The sequence below is a fragment of the Malaya genurostris genome, chromosome 2 (genome assembly GCF_030247185.1).
Source record: "Malaya genurostris strain Urasoe2022 chromosome 2, Malgen_1.1, whole genome shotgun sequence".
NCBI classification, from domain to species: domain Eukaryota; kingdom Metazoa; phylum Arthropoda; class Insecta; order Diptera; family Culicidae; genus Malaya; species Malaya genurostris.
Window position 1 is genome coordinate 292251957 of NC_080571.1, and position 19052 is coordinate 292271008.

Consider the following 19052-nt stretch of genomic DNA (forward strand, 5'->3'; position numbering starts at 1 on the left):
CATGTTTCACTAGCTGTTAAAGAAGTTCGGCAAAAATTTTCACATCTACTTGTTAAATGGGAGTAACAATTGTGCAACTAATCAAAAAGTTATCAAATGTTGTTCTTCACAAGACAAAAAATGATAAGCTGAATAGAGAGACTTGCTGTAAAAAATAATTTTAATGTGGAACATATTTTTGTTTTCTATATAGGGGTGCAAATTAGAAACTCAAGAAAAATACACGTAGAGATGTGGTCAGGTTTTGAACAATCACAGCTCAGTCAATTTTGTATCAATTATTAATATTATGTCACCATTTGATTGGAAATATTTCTACGTATTGATTTGAATGTTCATAGCCATGTATTTTTAATTGTATATCATTGAAATGTTGATTAATAGCTAGACACCTATTTTGTCTGCAAAAAATCTCCGGCATACCGGATATCCCTGCCATAGTCGACGGTTTTGAAGGAGTAAGCGATATATCAAAGTGAAAGCATCGCTCTGATTGGTCAATCGATGCAAAAGCGAAGCTGTTGGAAGCAGTGATGCCATTTTTCCCTGAGGTGGAATCCGTAGATTGGATTTTAGGTGTACTCAAACTGCTATATTTGCATAAAATTAATATTATTATGTCGTTTATTTAACCCTGCCCGTAAACTTTGAAGAGTAATTTCTGGAGTATTGAAATCAACAAAACGAAAATTTCGCTAGCGCCGTCTTCCAGAATATTTCTTTAAAGTGAAACTCGACAGATGGATCATTGGCTGTTTTCAGAAGAAAAAAAAGCGAGATTTCATTATTTCCAGTGGATACCTGAAGAAATACTGCAAAATCCGTAGATTTCAAGAGGTCCGTAGAAAAGGCAAGAACCCGTAGATCTACGGCTAAATCCGTAGGGCATCGCTGGTTGGAAACACGCGAAGCTATAAATATAAGCAAAATTTTAGCTAACGTTTCAGTCCTACGTGTAGCATGCTGGAGGTAGGTTATTGCTACACAGCAAGGCAAAAAGTGCCATGAAACGATTTGTAGCTTTAATTGGTATGCTTCGTCGGCTATAAAACAAATACAAATTACGACAAATAGAGTCTATATTCTGGGTTCGCGTGTTCGGTGTTAGTTCCTAATAAAGATCAATCTAAGCAGATTCTCGTGCATTTGCGGATTCAAAAGTGTGACGATTAATTGAAAGTGTCGATCATTAGAAATTTTAGTTGCCTTGTTCCACATCAATAGCTCGAACAACCCCATGAGGCTGATCCTTGTAGTTTTCTGACTAGTACGCATAGTTTTGGCTGCCTCGTGAATTTTCAGGTCAGTATGTGCAGATTTTTTTAGTTATAGAAAAACAATGAAAAAAAAAAATCAAAACATTCAAAAAAATTGTGCAAAATTTATTCGTTTGAAATGAACGCAAAACTAGCAGACACGAGAATATGATCATACCAGTGGCAGAAACACAGCATTACATACGTAATGAAAACAATGATAAAGAAACTAAACCTTGAATTACAAAATAGTATTTCTTTCCGAAATATTACTTGCGTTAATGTTATTTAGATAACATTAACTCCTATCCCTACCTCCCGCGGTGCCGGCTGGGGTACGAGCAACCATAGGAAAGATCGGGTAACCAACCCCGGTGGGATCTTGGTCGTATGCTGACAGGGAAGGGGGTCCTCTTTAGAGGATGTCGGAGCGTCTGTACTCCATGTTAGGAGCGGTTTCAAATAACGTCTGTTCTGGTATCCAGCGGCTGAGTATGAAATGCTGTATCCCGTCCAGCTAAATCCAAGGTGGCAACCCCACCAACGGGATCGTTCTAGTGCTAGTTGGGACGTTAAACAGAGCAAGCACGATGATCCTCCGGCGAAACAGGGGGTTGGCGTAGGCCTAATAAGCCGCTCGTAAAACATCTATTAAGAATAATACAGGAGAGAATACGACCCGGAACAATCGGCATAGACCCACGCAACGAAATAAGGACTACGATTGGAAACTTGGAACATGGAACTGCAAGTCGCTAGGTTTCGCGGGCTGCGACAGGATAATATACGACGAACTGAATCCTCGCAACTTCGACGTCGTAGCGCTGCAGGAGCTTTGTTGGATGGGACAGAAGGTGTGGAAAAGCGGACATCGAGCGGCTACCTTCTACCAAAGCTGTGGCACAACGAACGAGCTGGGAACTGGCTTTATAGTGCTGGGCAAGATGCGTCAGCGAGTGATGTGTAAGATGAGAATTAAAGGCCGTGTTTTCAATTATAGCATCATTAACGTGCACTGCCCACATGAAGGGAGACCCGATGACGAGAAAGAAGCATTCTACGTGCAGCTGGAACAAACCTATGACGGCTGCCCACGCAGAGATGTCAAAATTGTCATCGGTGACATGAATGCCCAGATAGGAAGGGAGGCCATGTACCGACCGGTAATTAGGCCGAACAGCCTGCATGCCGCATCCAATACAACGGCCAACGGTGTGTCAACTTTGCTGCCTCCCAAGGAATGGTAGTCAGAAGCACCTTCTTTCCCCGCAAGGATATCCACAAAGCTACCTGGAGATCACCTGACCAACAGACCGAAAAATACCAAAAATCCATCTTCGGCGGAGTTCGGATGAAAGACGGTACGTGGAGAAGGCGAATGAACCATGAACTGCACCAGTTGCTGGGAGGACCAACCCTCGTCCAAACAGCCAAGGTCGGGCGGTTACGGTGGGCCGGGCATGTTGTTAGAATGTCGGAGAACAACCCGGTTAAAATGATTCTCGATAATGATCCGACCGGTATAAGAAGAAGAGGCGCGCAGCGGGCAAGATGGATCGATCAAATTGAGGACGACCTGCGGACCCTTCGCTGCTACCAAGGCTGGCGGCGAACAGCCATGAACCGAGTTGAATGGAGACGCCTCCTGTATACAGCAGAGACCCTCGTGGTCTACGACTGAAAGAGTAAGAGTAAGTATAGTCATATACTCGAAAACAATATCTCACTTACTTTTCTCAGAGATGGCAGAACCGATATTCCCAATCTTAGGTTCAAATGAAAGATCCTATGCTCCTACCAAAAATTCTTCGGATTCAAGAAAAATTAACACCGTCGTTTAAAGTACGATGTCAAAATTATTTATTCAGGTTCAGAATGCAGGATGCAGGTCATGACACAGAATTCTGATCCATATTCGAAGTTCAGATCCAAAATTCAGATGTAAAATACAGGTTCTGTATTCAGAATCGAAGTCCTACTCCAGTTTTTAGATCAATTATCCAGGTACAGAACTCCTTTACGGGTTCAAAACTCAGGTTTAAAATTCTATTCCATTTGATTCCCATTATTGAACATGCAGGTTTAGAATTCAGCTCCGGAATCCAGGTCCAGAATACGGTTCTAAGATCCATTAACATATTCCTGTTCCAATATCCATGTTTGGAATTCGGGTTAAGAATGTTGGCTAATAATTCAGGCTCAGAATCCAGAATTCAATGCTAGAAACCAGAGCTAGAATTCAAGTTAAGAATAACAAAATTCAGACTATGGCTCAGAATTTTTATTCTAGATTTCTAGGTTCGGTTCCAGAAAGCAGGTGCAAAATTTAGTTTGAAATTTCAGAATCCAGGTCCAGGTCCAGAGTTCAGTTCAATTATCCAGATTCAGAATGCAGGTACAGAATTGAATTCAAGAATTCATTTTCAACTCAGTTCTACAAGGTCCGCCATCAAACTTTTTTTTTAACTAGCAGTTATTTCGACATTGACCTTAATGTCACTTCTGATTTGACAGAAACTTAGTTTTATCCTTCCGCTGAACGTAAATGGTTGTGTATACGCTTGAGGAACGCGTGAAAATAGTGCAGTTTTACTTTGAAAATCAGCTTGAAGAAGACGTCGATTTTTCATCTTCTCGGATGAGGCACATTTTCATCTCGGCTGGTATGCTAATAAGCAAAATTGTCGCATTTGGAGGACGGGAAACCCGCACTTTATCATGGAGAAGCCGATGCATGCAGTGATTGTTTGGTACGGATTTTGGTCTGGCGGCATCATTGGGCCATTTTTCTTCGAAAATGAGGCAGGAGCCGTCGCCACGGTCAATGGCGAGCGCTACCGGGCCATGATTAGCGATTGGTTCTTCCCGTTACTTGAAGAGGAAGACTTGGACACCATTTGGTTCCAACAAGACGGCGCTCCGTGCCACACAGCCAACGCTACGATCGATCTTCTGCGCACAGTCTTCGAAGATCGAATTATCAGTTGAAATTCGGATGTCGTTTGGCCGCCTCGGAGCTGTGATTTGTCGCCGTTAGACTATTATCTTTGGGAGGCTGTCAAAGATAAGTGTTATGTGGACAAGCCAGAGACAATTCAAGCCTTGAAGGACAACATTCGTGCAGCCATAGCTGAAATAAAGCTGCATCCAATCGAAAATGTACTAAAAACTGGACCGTATGGCTGCAAGGCCAGCCGAGGCAGCCATTTGAATGAAATTATATTCCACAATTAACCGGAAGGATTGTACTTTAATATGAAAAAATAAATTTTGAAATCGGATGAAACGTTTGTGTTTAAAAGCATGTTTAAAAAAAAGTTACATGGCGGACCCTGTAGAATCCAGGCTAGGAATACAGATCCAGAATTCGAGGTAAGAATACAGATTCAGAATTTAGGACCGAAATCCAGGTCTAGAATTAAAGAGCAGAATGCAGGTCATGGCCAAATTCTGATACAGATTCAAAGTTCAGATTCAGTATGCTGGTGTAAAATTCATGTCTTGCATTCAGAATCAAGGTCTTACTCCAGAATTTAGATCAATTATCCAGGTACTGAACTCTGTTTCAGATCCAGTATCAAGGTTCAGAATTCCAGGTTCAGTATCCTGGTTCAGACGTAGAGCCGTCTTGGGCTAGTTTTTTTTTTATTTATTTATTTCGTCAAGCAAATGTAGACTACATATAAATGGTTTACAATATTTACTTAGATACTACGCATTATTTCTACGACTAAGATGTGCTTTCATTTCATTTTTGGACATACCAAGGTCAAGATGTTCGCAATATTGATTGTAGTGGCGCATTATACGATTGATTGGGCTATATTTTGCATAATTTGTTCTAGTGTTTCTTTCTAAAAATAATTTCCTGGTTCGTAATTGACGGCTAGGTGTATAAAAAATTTAGTTGCGATAATAAAGAAGGTGATTGAATGCATTGAGAAATAATGTCGCTGATAAAAAACGGCATTGCAAGGTCGCGGCGTTCTTTAAGTGTTTGAATATTAATGAGCATGCAGCGTGTTTCATATGATGGTAGAGGAAATGCTGTCCAGTTTAATTTACGAAGTGCATATAAAAGAAATTGTTTTTGAGTAGATTCGATGCGTTCTTCGTGAATAATATTGTATGGATTCCATACTAGGCTGCAATATTCCAAAATAGGTCTGACATATGTAGTGTATAATAATTTAATTGTGTATGGGTGTACTGTAGTGTTCCACAAATGTGAGCTTGGAGTCTAAGATTACGCCTAAATCTCTTACAATTTTACATTTTTCTACAAGTTGATTTTATAGATGTATGTTTGTGGATATAGTTTCATTTTTCCTACTGAAAGTTATTGAGTTACATTTTTTTACATTGAGTTGGAGTAGACTTTTGCAGCACCAAATGTGGAATAGATTGATTTCGTTCTAGAATATTACAGCGTCGCTGATATTTTTAATTTCCATGAAGAGTTTCATGTTGTCTGCATATATAAGCACTTTCAGATTTTTGAGTATGAAGGAAATGTCGTTTATATGTAAAATGAAAAGGAGAGGCCCTAAGTGAGAACCCTGAGGTACGCCAGAAGTTACATTAATTGGTTCAGACAGAATATTTTGGAAGCGGACTACCTGTACACGATTCGTTAAGTATGATTTGAGCCATTCCAGAAGAGTATGTTTTATGCAATATTTTTGTAGTTTGTGTAGAAGTAATGGTATGTCAATACGATCGAAGGCTTTGCTAAAGTCAGTGTAAAGAGTTTCTACGTAGTTGCCGGCGTCCATTGCATTCAGAGTGAATGTCATAAATTCTAAGAGATTTGTTGTAGTTGAGCGGCCTTTAAAAAAGTCATGTTGTTTGTTTGTTATTACATTTTTAAGTTGATGTAAAAGTTTTTCGTTTACAATTCTGGAATGCATGAGATAATGGCTATTCCATGGTAGTTCCGAATGTTAGATTTTGCACCAGATTTAAATATTGTTACAAGAAATGAAGATTTCCATGCTCTAGGAAAAGAGTCATTTATTAAGTGATAAGTTAAAAAGTAAATATGATCAGGAAAACAGATAGGAAAATTGACATGCGAATGCAATTATGTAATGACAACTACGAAAATGTTACCGCAGAGATGGGACCCGAACCCATGACTAACTCCAAGCCGGGGAAATTGTTTTACCACTGAAACTACCCTGCATATGAAAATACATGAAGTGATAGCCCAATTGATTAGAAGAATCCGTCTCTGCCGTAAAATTGTCGCGGTTTTCATTACGTAATTGAATTCACATGTCAATTTTCCAATCTGTCTTCCCCCCGTTAATCGTTCTAAAATCAAATTCGGTTAGTTCGAGTTCGGAGAAACATCTAGTAGTTTTGGAAAAATTAAACGATCTGTTGTCCTTGAAGTATTTATTTTACGGTGTTATTCATAATGACTACATGAATAAAAATTCATTGCCACTACCATGATCCAGAAATTATGAAAATCACGAAACATGTCTTCTCCTGAGATCGTGCCTATTATTAATGATATGAGAAAAATGATTAAAATCATGAAAATTTTTATGGAAGATGAGTTATTATTCACAATGTGAATCATTTTGCTCGTAAAATTTTCAGTAATGGGTATAATCTAATGAGAAGACATGTTTTTATGATTTCTTAACCATGGTCCCGGAAATGGACTAGAATCCGTGTATTAATGGTCAACTTACATGGGCTTTTTCGCATCCTGTCCATTTTAATTTTTGTATCCGATGGACATAAAAATGAGAATGAAATAAAATAAATGCATAAATACGGTCAATTTAATCATTCGTCAAATATTAATTTAGCGTTACTGGCCAACGTTTCGAAAATTCATTTCGTCATTTTCAGGGTATAAAAATTTTCGTCTATAAGGGACAAAAAACTTTCGTCTAGTAGGGTCCATCAATCTGAATAAATAGTACGAAATATTTGGAAGCAGCGAATGAATAAAATGGTCTGAAACATAAACTCAGTTAGGTTATGTTTAACAACGATGGCTACCACTTCCCCGAAGCAGTTGAATAGATGACGAACTACGAGTGCAATGATAAATTGAATAGTTTCTCGAGTTTCTCTTGCGTTGGCCAGTTTCAGTAAACAACAGTATTGTAAATGCAGGGAACGAGAGCTACCAATGGGCTTTAGAATTATCGAAGAGGTCTTAAAAATTATCCGTCGGTAAAAGATGTTAGGCTTATAAACTGTAGAAAATTCAAGAAAACTACATTGTCTATATGTGATCCTAGTTTTGGTAAATTAAAACGTTTTATCTTGTCCACAAATTGGTCATTCAACTGTTTCAATCCTGACTTACCAAACATATGGCTCGTGAAATTCGTTGTACCAGCAAATTACTTCGCTTCCATCATTGTTGTCCCATTTCCTAGATCAACCCCACCGGGCAAACCATTCAGTCGGACTTTATTCAGGCCATAAAAACTAGACCTTACAGTCTAGTGGATGAAAATAATAGTTTCCCCCGTGCCAATACCATTCCCATATCAGCTGCCGGAATTGCTGTTTCTTTTCACCGCAGCTAGTCCTGCTGGTTATATAACAGTGCACAATGGAGTGGCACCAGGCGAAAACATCGAAGAAGGAAGCAATCTGGGCGAGGAAACGAGAAATACTCCCCCCCACTAAATATTTATACCACGCTGTTCCGAAAACGACACAAAAATCGATACACCCTTCGAAACGGGAAAAAATTTTCTTCGACCTGTCATTCTAGTTTCAGTTCCGCTCTCGCCCTCGCCACTCCAAACATATGTCCAAGTTCACAAAGCTCTACACAGAGCTGCAGTTTCCTGTTGATGGACGCGTGCTCTAATGCCATTAGCGCATCGAACAGCGGGCAGAACAGGCGAGTACAAAACGAAACAAAAGAAGAAAAAAATCAACTGCAGTTTTGCTTCTGTCTACTAGCTGCTGGGAAGGGCCACCCACCGAGACAAAGGGATGGCCTAAAAGTCTCAATCTAACGGTGGTGTGGTAGAATAGTTGTCTAGTGCTTCGAATTTTTTCCCAACCCACTGATCCAGGATGTTTGCCCCAAAGTGTGTGGTAAAAATCGGAGACACTGGGGTTATATAACTGGAAAATTGTTTTCCTTTTGAATCGGTATTTTTTTTCGGGATGATGCATTCGCAAGGCTGGTGGAAATTTGTCTTTCGAAGGCCAATTGAGATTGTTCCATAATGGAAAGAAACTCGATGAGTATCTGCAGTTATTAATGAGCAGTGAGTTTAAGCACTGTATTGATTTTTGGCTGCGGTAAATGCCTTTTTCATCATTTCACTTGCACAAATTTGCATCAACAAAACCGTCAACATAAGGAGAATTATGTTAAAAACACATTCTTTGGAATAAATTGATGCTCCACAAAATGGAAAGCGGGATCCAATTTCCGTGATAACAATCTAAATAAATCGAATAATTTATGTAATCGGTGTATTCGCATACGGTGGTTTCTCTAGAAGGGATCTGACAGCAAGTAGAGTGAAGTCGAACGGATGCGAGAGAAAACCTATGCTGTGAGAGCGTGGTTCAAGGATATTCGATAGCTGATTGCCTTAACCTAAATGTCGAATGGTATGAAGAGAGAGAGAAAAATAACGTAAGAGAGCGCATCCCTCAAAAGAGGGGTAAGAAAAACAAGATGGCCGAATTCCAGTACCAGAAGGACAATTAGATTCCCAATCCGTATCGGAGGAAAATTTGTATTATTTGATCAGTTAGTACTTACCCCAACTGGATCCAGTTCGGCCAAGACACTGGCTGGTCTCGCCATTCCAGATGAATTTACTGAATCCTTCCCATTTGCCCAGTTTTTCGGGTGGGGCATAGTATTGTTCCGCTACTTTTTTATCGGCCATGATGATGCCCTTTCAAGCTGGCAAATCCTTCCTGGACTAAGGTGCAAGGCGAGAAGACAACCGTTCCCTGTGCAGGGCTATTACCGAACGCGTGAAATCTTCGGGTCCGGTTTGTTATGTGACCACTGTCCACCAATTCCCACTGTTCACTTCCTTACCAAAACCAGCATCCGATACTGCAAATAGAAACCAACAAAATCTTCCCTAAGATCATGAATCTGAACACAGCTGTGAAATTTGACACTCGTGCGCTCGAATTCTGTTCGATTTTCCGCTTTCAACTTTTTATGTAACAATCTGCCAGTAACGAAAATTCTTCACAAAGATACTCTCCAGTAACGTGGGTCAAAAAGGTTCTCATACCGCTCACTCCGAAATCATCCAAATCACTCACACATTCCTCGCAATCACCTGCCATGCATTCCAGCGAATTTTCCTTCTCACTTTTTCAGTGTCCTTAATTACCCGTGCATCCGCTTAATATATATAATATTTTTTTCGCTTATTCACATAACACCGCAGCTCTCTAGCTTAGTGTCGTAATCCTTTGCTTCACTCGGCAGTTTCCCGTTATAATTAGAGCACTTCAGCAAACTAAATTTTCCAACCCAACCACCTTCCAGCACCCCCAACATTCACCTGTCCTTGCGTTATAACTTCACAGAGCCTTCGCGATTCCAGGTCTGCTCTTCAGCACGGCACAGCACGAACTCCACTGGACTAACGAGCGAAAGTATGCGACAAGTCCTTAGTTTAGCGATCAGATTTTCCACTCTTCGGTTCTCTCGGATTTCTCTTTCCAGCCAGTCAGCTACTGGACAAGCTTCACCAACCGATGGCTGGTGCTAAACTGGCGAATTCGAGTGCGAGCGTACTCCCAACGTGGGGATGATTGTGCTCCCCCCTCAATCAATCTAGCAATGCTAGCATGCCTTCGGTCGAGAGTTGAGAGTAGTATATTGGTAACCAGAGCGAGAATGAAAGAAAGAGAGAGAGCGAGAGAAAAAAATAAGAGATGAAAATTTTTCTGTGCCAACTTTATTGCAGTTCACACTGAGAGAGAAAGAAGGCGTCTAGCGGTGGGTGGTGAGAAAGATAAGAATTTCGATAGTATTAATTCAATCAGAATAATTGCACTGTTTTAAATGGGTTTATGAAAACATCGGATTGGCTGATGAGTGATTACTGCTCCCGTTTCTAGGATCGATGCTGCTGGGTAAATAACTTTATTCCGATGCTTGGTGGAAACGGAATATATTCATCATTTTTGGTTCCAGTATTTGTAGTGCTAGATACAAGTTTTTTTTTTCTGTATAAATATTATATCACAAACCCGTAAATTCGGATAAAATTCTATAGCATTACGATATTAATCTTTTCATACGAACCTATCTCACACGGCCATATCTTTCGGGGTTTCCGCAATTGAGAAACGGAGTAAGAAGCGACCAAAGAGGCTATTACTCATCTATACGAACAAATATGGGCTGGGTAATTTGGTGAACATTTTCCAGCTTTTAGAAAACCATTACTCATAATGGCATTCCACAGTTTATTGGCATTCGTGAACCCGTAGCTAAAACCCCGGAACATAGACTCCGGACGAAAAACTCAACCGTATTCGATGCAGGCGTTGCGTTTATTGAAGTCGTATAGCGCTTTTCGTTTAAAAACACTGGTTTCGTGGATTGCTCAGGTTTTGCAGAAGATTACCCGTTTGTTCTAAACCAAAGCAGTCCAAGGTACCAGTGGTTTTCAATTGGCGTTTTTCATTGAAAAACACTAGTGGCGTGGATTGCTCTGGTTTTGCACTTTCGAACAGAAATCGCAATGAAACACCGTCAGAATTTTGCATTTCTGCTCGAAAGTGCTAAATCAGAGCAATCCACGGCACCAGTGCTTTTCAGTGAAAAACGGCAGATGAAAACCTGTTTAACCCGATCATCAAGACGTAACAAGTTTATAACAAAAAGCTGTTTTTGTAACAACTGCTGATATAAGTCTGGTCTCGTTAGTAGATAAAATAACAAAATTTTCTTACAAGTATCAAAAAGAGAAATAGTTTTGATATGCTAAGTTGATTAGGAATCCACGCCTTTCTCATATTACACATATTATCATGAAAATTACTGTGATAAAGACTGTTCCAGAAAGTATGGACGCACTTTGATTTCGCTATAAATAATTCACAAGTTTTTCGGTTTTTATAACGATATCAAACTAACTGGAGATTATAAGAGGAGAAAGAATATGAAATCATAGAGCCATAGTACTCAAGGAAGAGCAAGGATGTGAAGAATAAAGTGCGGAAAAGTGAGACGTGACAAGGGTCATTTAAGTAAGCAGGTAAAAGTTTAGATACGAGAAGCCTTCTGCTTACTTAAATGACCCTTGTCACGTCTCACTTTTCCGCACTTTATTCTTCACATCCTTGCTCTTCCTTGAGTACTATGGCTCTATGATTTCATATTCTTTCTCCTCTTATAATCTCCAGTTAGTTTGATATCGTTATAAAAACCGAAAAAGTAAAAATTACTGACTGACCAGAAGTCATAAATAAAAAAGTAAAAAAAAAAAAAAAAAAATAATTCACAAGTGTTAGATATTTAAATTTTATTCGATATACTGATAATATTAGACTACAACAACAGAATATTATTCTGAACATTCGCTACTTAGCCATTGTAGACTAGCTGGCGCACCTTTTTACGAACGTTCCTCATTAAATTCCGTACAGACTTCTTGGCGACAAGTTTTGACACGATTCTACTGTTGATTTCGAGTAGTGGCAAGAAGCAAGACCTAGCCAGAAGACAACAGGATCCTTGTGGCTTCGAATCATGGGTAGAAGTCGTTTTTGTAAACATTCATTGATGTATATTTCGCTGTTCATTGAAGCAGTGGTGATGAAGGGTTTCGAAATCTTACCGCAGCTACAAACTGCTTGCCAGACCATAGCTTTCTTACCAAATTTTTCGACTTCAATCGATGTCTCGGAATGGTTTAACACTTGCCCTTCTCGCACCGTATAATATTTAATAATATAATAATAGTTTCACGTAGGTTTCGTGGTCCATGATTATGCAGTTCAAATTTCCAGCAAGAATCGTATTGTACAGCTTTCGAACCCTCGGCCTGATCGATGCTTCTTGTTTCGGACTATGTTTTGGTTGTTTCTGCTTCTTATAGGTTCGAAGATTCAAACGTTCTTTAGCACGAAGAACGTTTGACTTCGAAGTGCTCATTTTTTTTACCACAAAAACTGTTCATGGTATAGAAACGGAAATGGTCGCTGGGACGTAAACTAGCATAAATTACAAATAAAATCAGGTTCACTCTAAATGACGATCTGAAATTTCAAACACACTTCCCCTGTAGTTCCGGAACTGGAAGTCGGATGTGGACTAAATTCAATAGCAGCTCACGGGACCATACAACAATTCATTTAGATCTAAGCTTGTGAAAATCTGTTCAGCAGTTTCTGAGAAAATGAAGTGTGTTCCGTTTTGGAACTTTTGACATTATTTCCGGTACACTAAAATCTCAATTTGCGCTCCTTTTTGTTGCGCGTTTGATTTGCAATAACCCAATTTTAGATTTAATTAACAATAATCGCGTAAAAAAAGTTCTTGCATGATGGAAATTTCTTGTTCATACGTATATAAATCAATCCAACATTTAATTTGAATATTACATTACAATTTGAACTTAGAACAGACTCAGAATTCAGTTGGATTTTAGTAGACTACAATTTCGAAACTGAAATCAGTTCCGGAATCTTTTTCCAGAATCCAGTTCAGCACGCAGGCTCTGAATTCTAAACCCATATTCCGGAACTAAGCTCTGAAGCTTGAAGACGATTTCTCGCCACGACTACCAAAATGGGTTGCAGTAAAATGTCACATAATTCTTTGGGAGTATTATTATGATTCTAAGCAGCATCGAACAGAAGAAATCTGGAATAAGGAACTGGACCTGAGTTCAAGAACTAAATTTAGAACTAAGAGCAGACTCAAAGTCTCGGCTTGATGACTGGAAAGCGAATGAGAGTTGCAGCCTGAGCGAGGTTTTAACCACGCAGAAGGTGCACTCTGCGTCGCTGTTAGTTGACAGTGATACTAACAGGGTGGCAAGTGAATTAGCGATTTCAATTTCCCTGTTTTTTCCCGGTTTTCTCGGTGCGCGAGACTAAAAATTCCCGGTTTTTTAACATGTCCAAAAAAACATTGAGAAATAAGTATTTTTCGGTTATCTCCTTGGAACTACGATTAAAACTCTCATCCACAGTTTGTCTAAACGAACTATTCAATTTTTTTCAAGACTACCACTGAATCAGTCTTTTGAAGGCTATCTGGAAAATCAGTCCTTCTTAAAACTTATACAAGTTAGGAGTGTATTCTAGAAACCGTTAATTTCAAATAACTGTTGAAATCTTGATAGTTGTACCGAAAGAATTAGTTCTATTAAACCGTTCTTTCGTTTTTCTGAAACTTTGTATGTTTCTTCGAAAATAATATGAGAGCTATAAATTATATTTTGTAGTTAACAGATTCAATAATAATAAAGTCTTTTTGCATTCGTTCTACCAATAATCATTCTCTTTTGTATACATTTTCAAAGTTCGCGAAATTCTACCAGATTACTCAAACCAACAAACGTTTAGAAAGACTATTCTATTGAGAAGAACAGGGAGCTATCATTCTTCAATAAAGAACTCCAGTTTACTCAATCTTCGAGGAAAACTAGTTCTGTTGGACCGTACGGGGACTGACCATCTCTAATTATTCCAATATTTTTTAGTTTGGTATAATATAGGGTTGAAAATTAAAAATGAATGAACTAAAGCACAACACTCCTCCCTCAAACCCGATTACTTCTAACAACCAGTGGCGTCTCGTGACAAAATATACGGGTTGTGCACTGCTTATACGGTATGATATCAGAACCGTTTCGACGATGCAACTGAGACAGCAATTTGTTTTCAATTGTCATAAGCATAAGCCACTGAAGCCTCTCCTGAATGTGTGCATACAAGTTCTCATAGAGCCTATTTGACCAGTTGTGCAGTGCACGAGGTGTACATGAGGACGACAGACCATTGCTAACAACATATTCTTTCAGAGTTGGATTTTGGCGAGAGAACAAAATCCTTCTAGAATTCCTAAAATGTACGCTTGTCACTTTGGAAAAACAACAACCATCTTTGCCTCTAGTGACTGAGATGATCTAAATTTGATTCTCCTATCATCGACTGTCAAAGAAGGAAATCAAATACTCCTTGTAAACGGTGGATAAAATGAAAGTCGACAGCTCTGTCGATTTTGTGAATACAATTGAAATCAATACCAAGATTACTAAACAAGTATTGTCACAATTTTACATTACTGAGACAAATTTGAGTGAAATTAGGGAAATTATTGGCTGGCAACTAAAAACACGGCTCCTAAGATTTCTTAAAAAAATTATCAAACATGTTACTTGATGTTACTTTTACCATTATGCATACTTATTCTGAAATTTGAAGAAAAACACTAGAAAAGGTCCTAAGTGCAAATGACAGTTCCTCTTTCTTTGCTCTTTCTTTCGATTATTATGGTCCTATAGGCAATCATACTATCTTACACTTTGCATAGAAGAACGACTGAAACTATCAACTTTCGATCTGCTGTTAATAAAATGTTGGAAAATACAGTAATAATTGAAAGAGAAAATAAACAAAGAGAAACTGTCATTTGCACTTGGAATCTTTTCTAATATTTGTCGAGATTTAATAGAAATCCAGCAGAAGTATCCAAATTATCCTTATTTTTCATTATGGGCATTCATTGTGCTGTTATTGATGCCAACTAAGAAATCGCTTTTTGAATTAAAATTGCTGAGGTGTTGGCACCATTTTCAATGGATTGAACCTGTGAGGAAAAATAAGAAGTTTCCAAACTTGTACTGAACTCCTAGCTCAAACACAAAATGGCCTTCATCTTTTCATTTGTTGTATCAGGAAAATCATGATGCTGAAAATCGTTACTAAGATTAGGACTAGTATATTTTTTCCCGGATTTGCACTAAAATTCCCGACTTTTTCCCGGTTTTTCCCGGTAAAACCAAATTCCCGACTTTTTCCCGGTTTTCCCGATTTTCCCGGTCACTTGCCACCCTGTACTAACTTTCCCTGCAGTAAAATCCGTAGATTCAGTTTCAAGTGTACCTATACTCGTAAATTTAAAATTAACAGCTTGAAGCTTTAAGCCATAAACACCGGATTCCAAAAATGAGTGATCGGTGACGAATAGATGAACTTTAATTGAGGAATTTTGAAGTATTGATTTTAACATCAGACGAAAGATAAAACATTTTCGTTTTAATTAATGCTATGAATGACTCTTAGTGAGCATCGAATCATTCAAAATCTTTCTTTTAAGTGAATGTTGACAGATTTATTGGCCGTTATCAGAAAAAAGTGCGCGATTTTATAATTCTCCGTAGATATCTGGAGAAATGATGCGAAATCTGAAAATTTCCGGAGAGATAAGGAAAAATCCGTAGATTTTAAAAGGCTCATCCGTAGATCCGTAGAAACCACTGAAATCCGTAGATCTACGGATAAATCCGTAGGGTTGGCATCGCTGTTGGTTGATGATATCGCTCGACGACCGGAAAGCAAATGATAAATCTTTCTCACGACGTCTGCTTCCAACCAACACACAAAAAGAAATGATCGATTTTTGCCCACGGTTCCCCTTTTATACGCATTCAGATGAAGATATGTGCCTGACTACCTCAAAATCGTCGTCCTTGCGCGAAAAAGCCAAGCGAAAGTAAAGAGTTTTCCGCGTTGTTTTCAAAGTTTTAGAAAACTTAATTTTTGAGTTGTTTGTGGTTATCTCACAATGTTCAAAATATTATCCTAAATTCCTGATCATATTTTTGATGAAATGGTAAAATGAAGAAGAAGAATTATGTTGCTGCCCTTTTTTACAAGTCGAGATATTTACGATAAAGTTCTGCCCATTCTTCCATATGGCTAATTTTGAAAAGGCACCCCATAGTAAAGTAAGTCGTATTCACGACAAAAATATGGTATTGAACAAAAACATTTGGAATGACTTGAATCAGAAACGCATGACGTGAAATGCATCAAATAATAAAACAATTGACAGAAAAATGTTTTGTTTCTTATTTACGGCATGCAGAATGCTTACCCGAAGCTAATGTGGTCACCCGAAAATAGTAAAATGGGTCGAAGAACGACAGTAGACATTTTTATTATTCTTTGAAAATGGTTCACGAACAACAAAAATACATACACTGTCATATTTTTTAACCAAGAAGGAGTGCATTCTTCTTGCCTTACCCATCTCGAATTAAATCACAAGCAGCGCTGCCAACCATACCGATTTTTGGACTCGATACAGTAATACAGATATGCTTTCTTAAAATACCGATATTTCATTTTTGGTACAGATAAATACCGATTTTGAATTTTTGTGTTTGGTTCCACAGTGGTGAACCAGGTTGTTCGGCCCTTTTTTTGTTCTCAAATCTCAAAACCAGTCCGCTCTTAATACATTTATCGAGGAGAAAGATGTTGTACAGATTGATTTTTCCGCCAAATACAGATATTCAAAAAAATATAGTTGGCAGCTCTGTTCACGAGTGGTATATCACCCTGCAAAGCGAAATCTCTCCCAAAACAAAAACTTTTTTTGTGGCTAATAATTTAATATAATTATCATTGATTTTTTTTGTACTATTTACATTGCAACGGTTTGTTACGGCCTGTTTATTTTAATTTAAAGAAAAGTGCGGTATCTCTTCCTACTTCCTACAAAAAAGAACCGGAATTTTCCTTTTAAAATTCCCGCGCTTGTCCAATCGGTAAACTTTTATTCTCTCAACATTGGCAACACTTTTATACACATTCTATCAAATTTTGACGCATATCGTACGATTAGTTTTTGTTTGGCGTCTATACAAAGAAGTTGAAAAATTTTCGTGTGGCGATTTTTATAATAGATGGTTTCGGCTCGCCTTTGAAGCGCCATTCGGTCGACTGTTGTGCGGTTTCGACGTCATATTCAAAGATCCACACCTCATCACCAGTTATGATGCATTCGATGAATGTGAGGTAACTATCTGCGTTGGAAATCATCTCTTTGGCCACATCAACACGACGCTGTTTTTGAATGAAATTCAGCTTTTTTGGCACCAGCCGAGAAGCGACGCGTTTCAAACCCAAAACATCTGTTAAAATGTGTTCGGCTGATCCATAAGAGATGCCCAACAACACAGCAATCTCTCTAATCGGTACAGAACGATTTTTCAACACGGGTTGCTTCGCCGATTCAATGTTTTCTTCAGTAACAGATGTTGTTGGGCGGCCAGGGATCTCATCATGATCCAAGCTTGTACGACCACCTTTGAAGCGTTTATACCACTCGTATGCCTCCTAGACACGATTCACCAAAGGCCTTTTCTAACATTTTCAACGATTCGGAACACTTAAATCCATTTGCAACACAAAATTTGATGCACGCACGTTGTTCTAAATTTTCATCCATTATAAAAATCGCCACACGAAAATTTTTCAACTTCTTTGTATAGACACCAAACAAAAACTAATCGTACGATATGCGTCAAAATTTGACAGAATGTGTATAAAAGTGTTGCCAACGTTGAGAGAATAAAAGTTTACCGATTGGACAAGCGCGGGAATTTTAAAATGAAAATTCCGATCCTTTTTTGATCATGGTACTCTACCACATTAACAACAAGGAATAGGGAAAGGCGAAATGAGTTTAATAGATCAACAACCAATTAGAACAACAAATTGATTGTCATTTATTCGAATTCCCTCAATTCACTTGTCATTCATATGATTGAATGACTTTTGTCGCATTCTTTGACCCGAATCTGGAAGTCAGATTAAAAAAAATACTCAACCATCTCATGAGATCAGTCGTAGTCTTTTGACACCTGCTGGAGTAGTCGCCCATTCCGATTACCTTGTCGGTTATTTCATGAGGTAGGCTTATCATCTTAGATCTCTTAGTATGAGCAATTTAGATCAATACTTTGTGAGTCTTTGAAAATTATCTTCAAAGAAATTTATTCACTCATCAGCACAATGGAAAGCTAAATTTATCGCAGCAATAAAAATGTCAAAGTAAAATTCGATTCTTAATTTGAAGTTAGACAACCACCATAACAGTAAATCAATTAACCACCTAAGTTCGTAGACTTGTTTTTTTCAATTTGTGAATTACCTTAAGAAATGTTCCAACCACAATGGCAATATGAATTTTGTAAATATTTCTAAAAATTAAGAAATTCTTGTGCGCTCGAGTATTCCAATTAAATTCATTTGAATGATTCGTTGTTAAAATTTTAATTCAATATAATATTGTTAGCAAAACGCCATTCAACAAAAAATGCTTGGTAAAAAGTACATTAGAACCAACTGGTGCCACATGAGCACGGCCTGACAGCAGGTTTACTGAATTTTAGGTATGTTTCACTAAATTTAATGATTCTACATTGGAACATTGTTATCTAAGCATCAAATTTCTTTTTTGTCCGTCGAAATGTGACAAGTAATTGGATGTATAATTTCTATCACAACAACAAAATTAATTCGACAGACATCGTTTCATTGCGAATAACTACAACTCACGCAGCGTATGACAATTTTTTTTATTCATGTCCAAAGCCTTGGCAACGACGACATTGTGTTAGGTTTTCAATGCCATTATTATAGCGTTGGTAGTGATTCTATCGTACTTGTACGCGAAACGTAAAAGGTACATTGTCTAATATTTTTAAATAGTTTTCGCCACTTCGAGTAAAGTAGATTGGATAAAATTCCAAGAAGATTTGAGAGCGTGGCTTATTAGTGTCTTTGGTT

General features: G+C 38.2%; 1 protein-coding gene across 4 annotated transcripts in view; it reads right to left on the reverse strand.

The window, feature by feature from the left end:
• Positions 1-19052, reverse strand: part of LOC131430580 (sodium/potassium-transporting ATPase subunit beta-2) — a 64537-nt gene that overhangs the window by 34269 nt on the left and 11216 nt on the right. For 2 of the 4 annotated variants that reach the window (XM_058595658.1, XM_058595655.1), the window contains exon 3: positions 9022-9327. In XM_058595658.1, the coding sequence (XP_058451641.1) occupies positions 9022-9151 (130 nt within the window). In that variant the 5' untranslated portion in view covers positions 9152-9327. Of the gene's footprint in view, positions 1-9021; positions 9328-9616; positions 9752-9790; positions 9984-19052 lie in introns of those variants that run through there. The other 2 variants (XM_058595656.1, XM_058595659.1) reach the window with 2 other exon arrangements.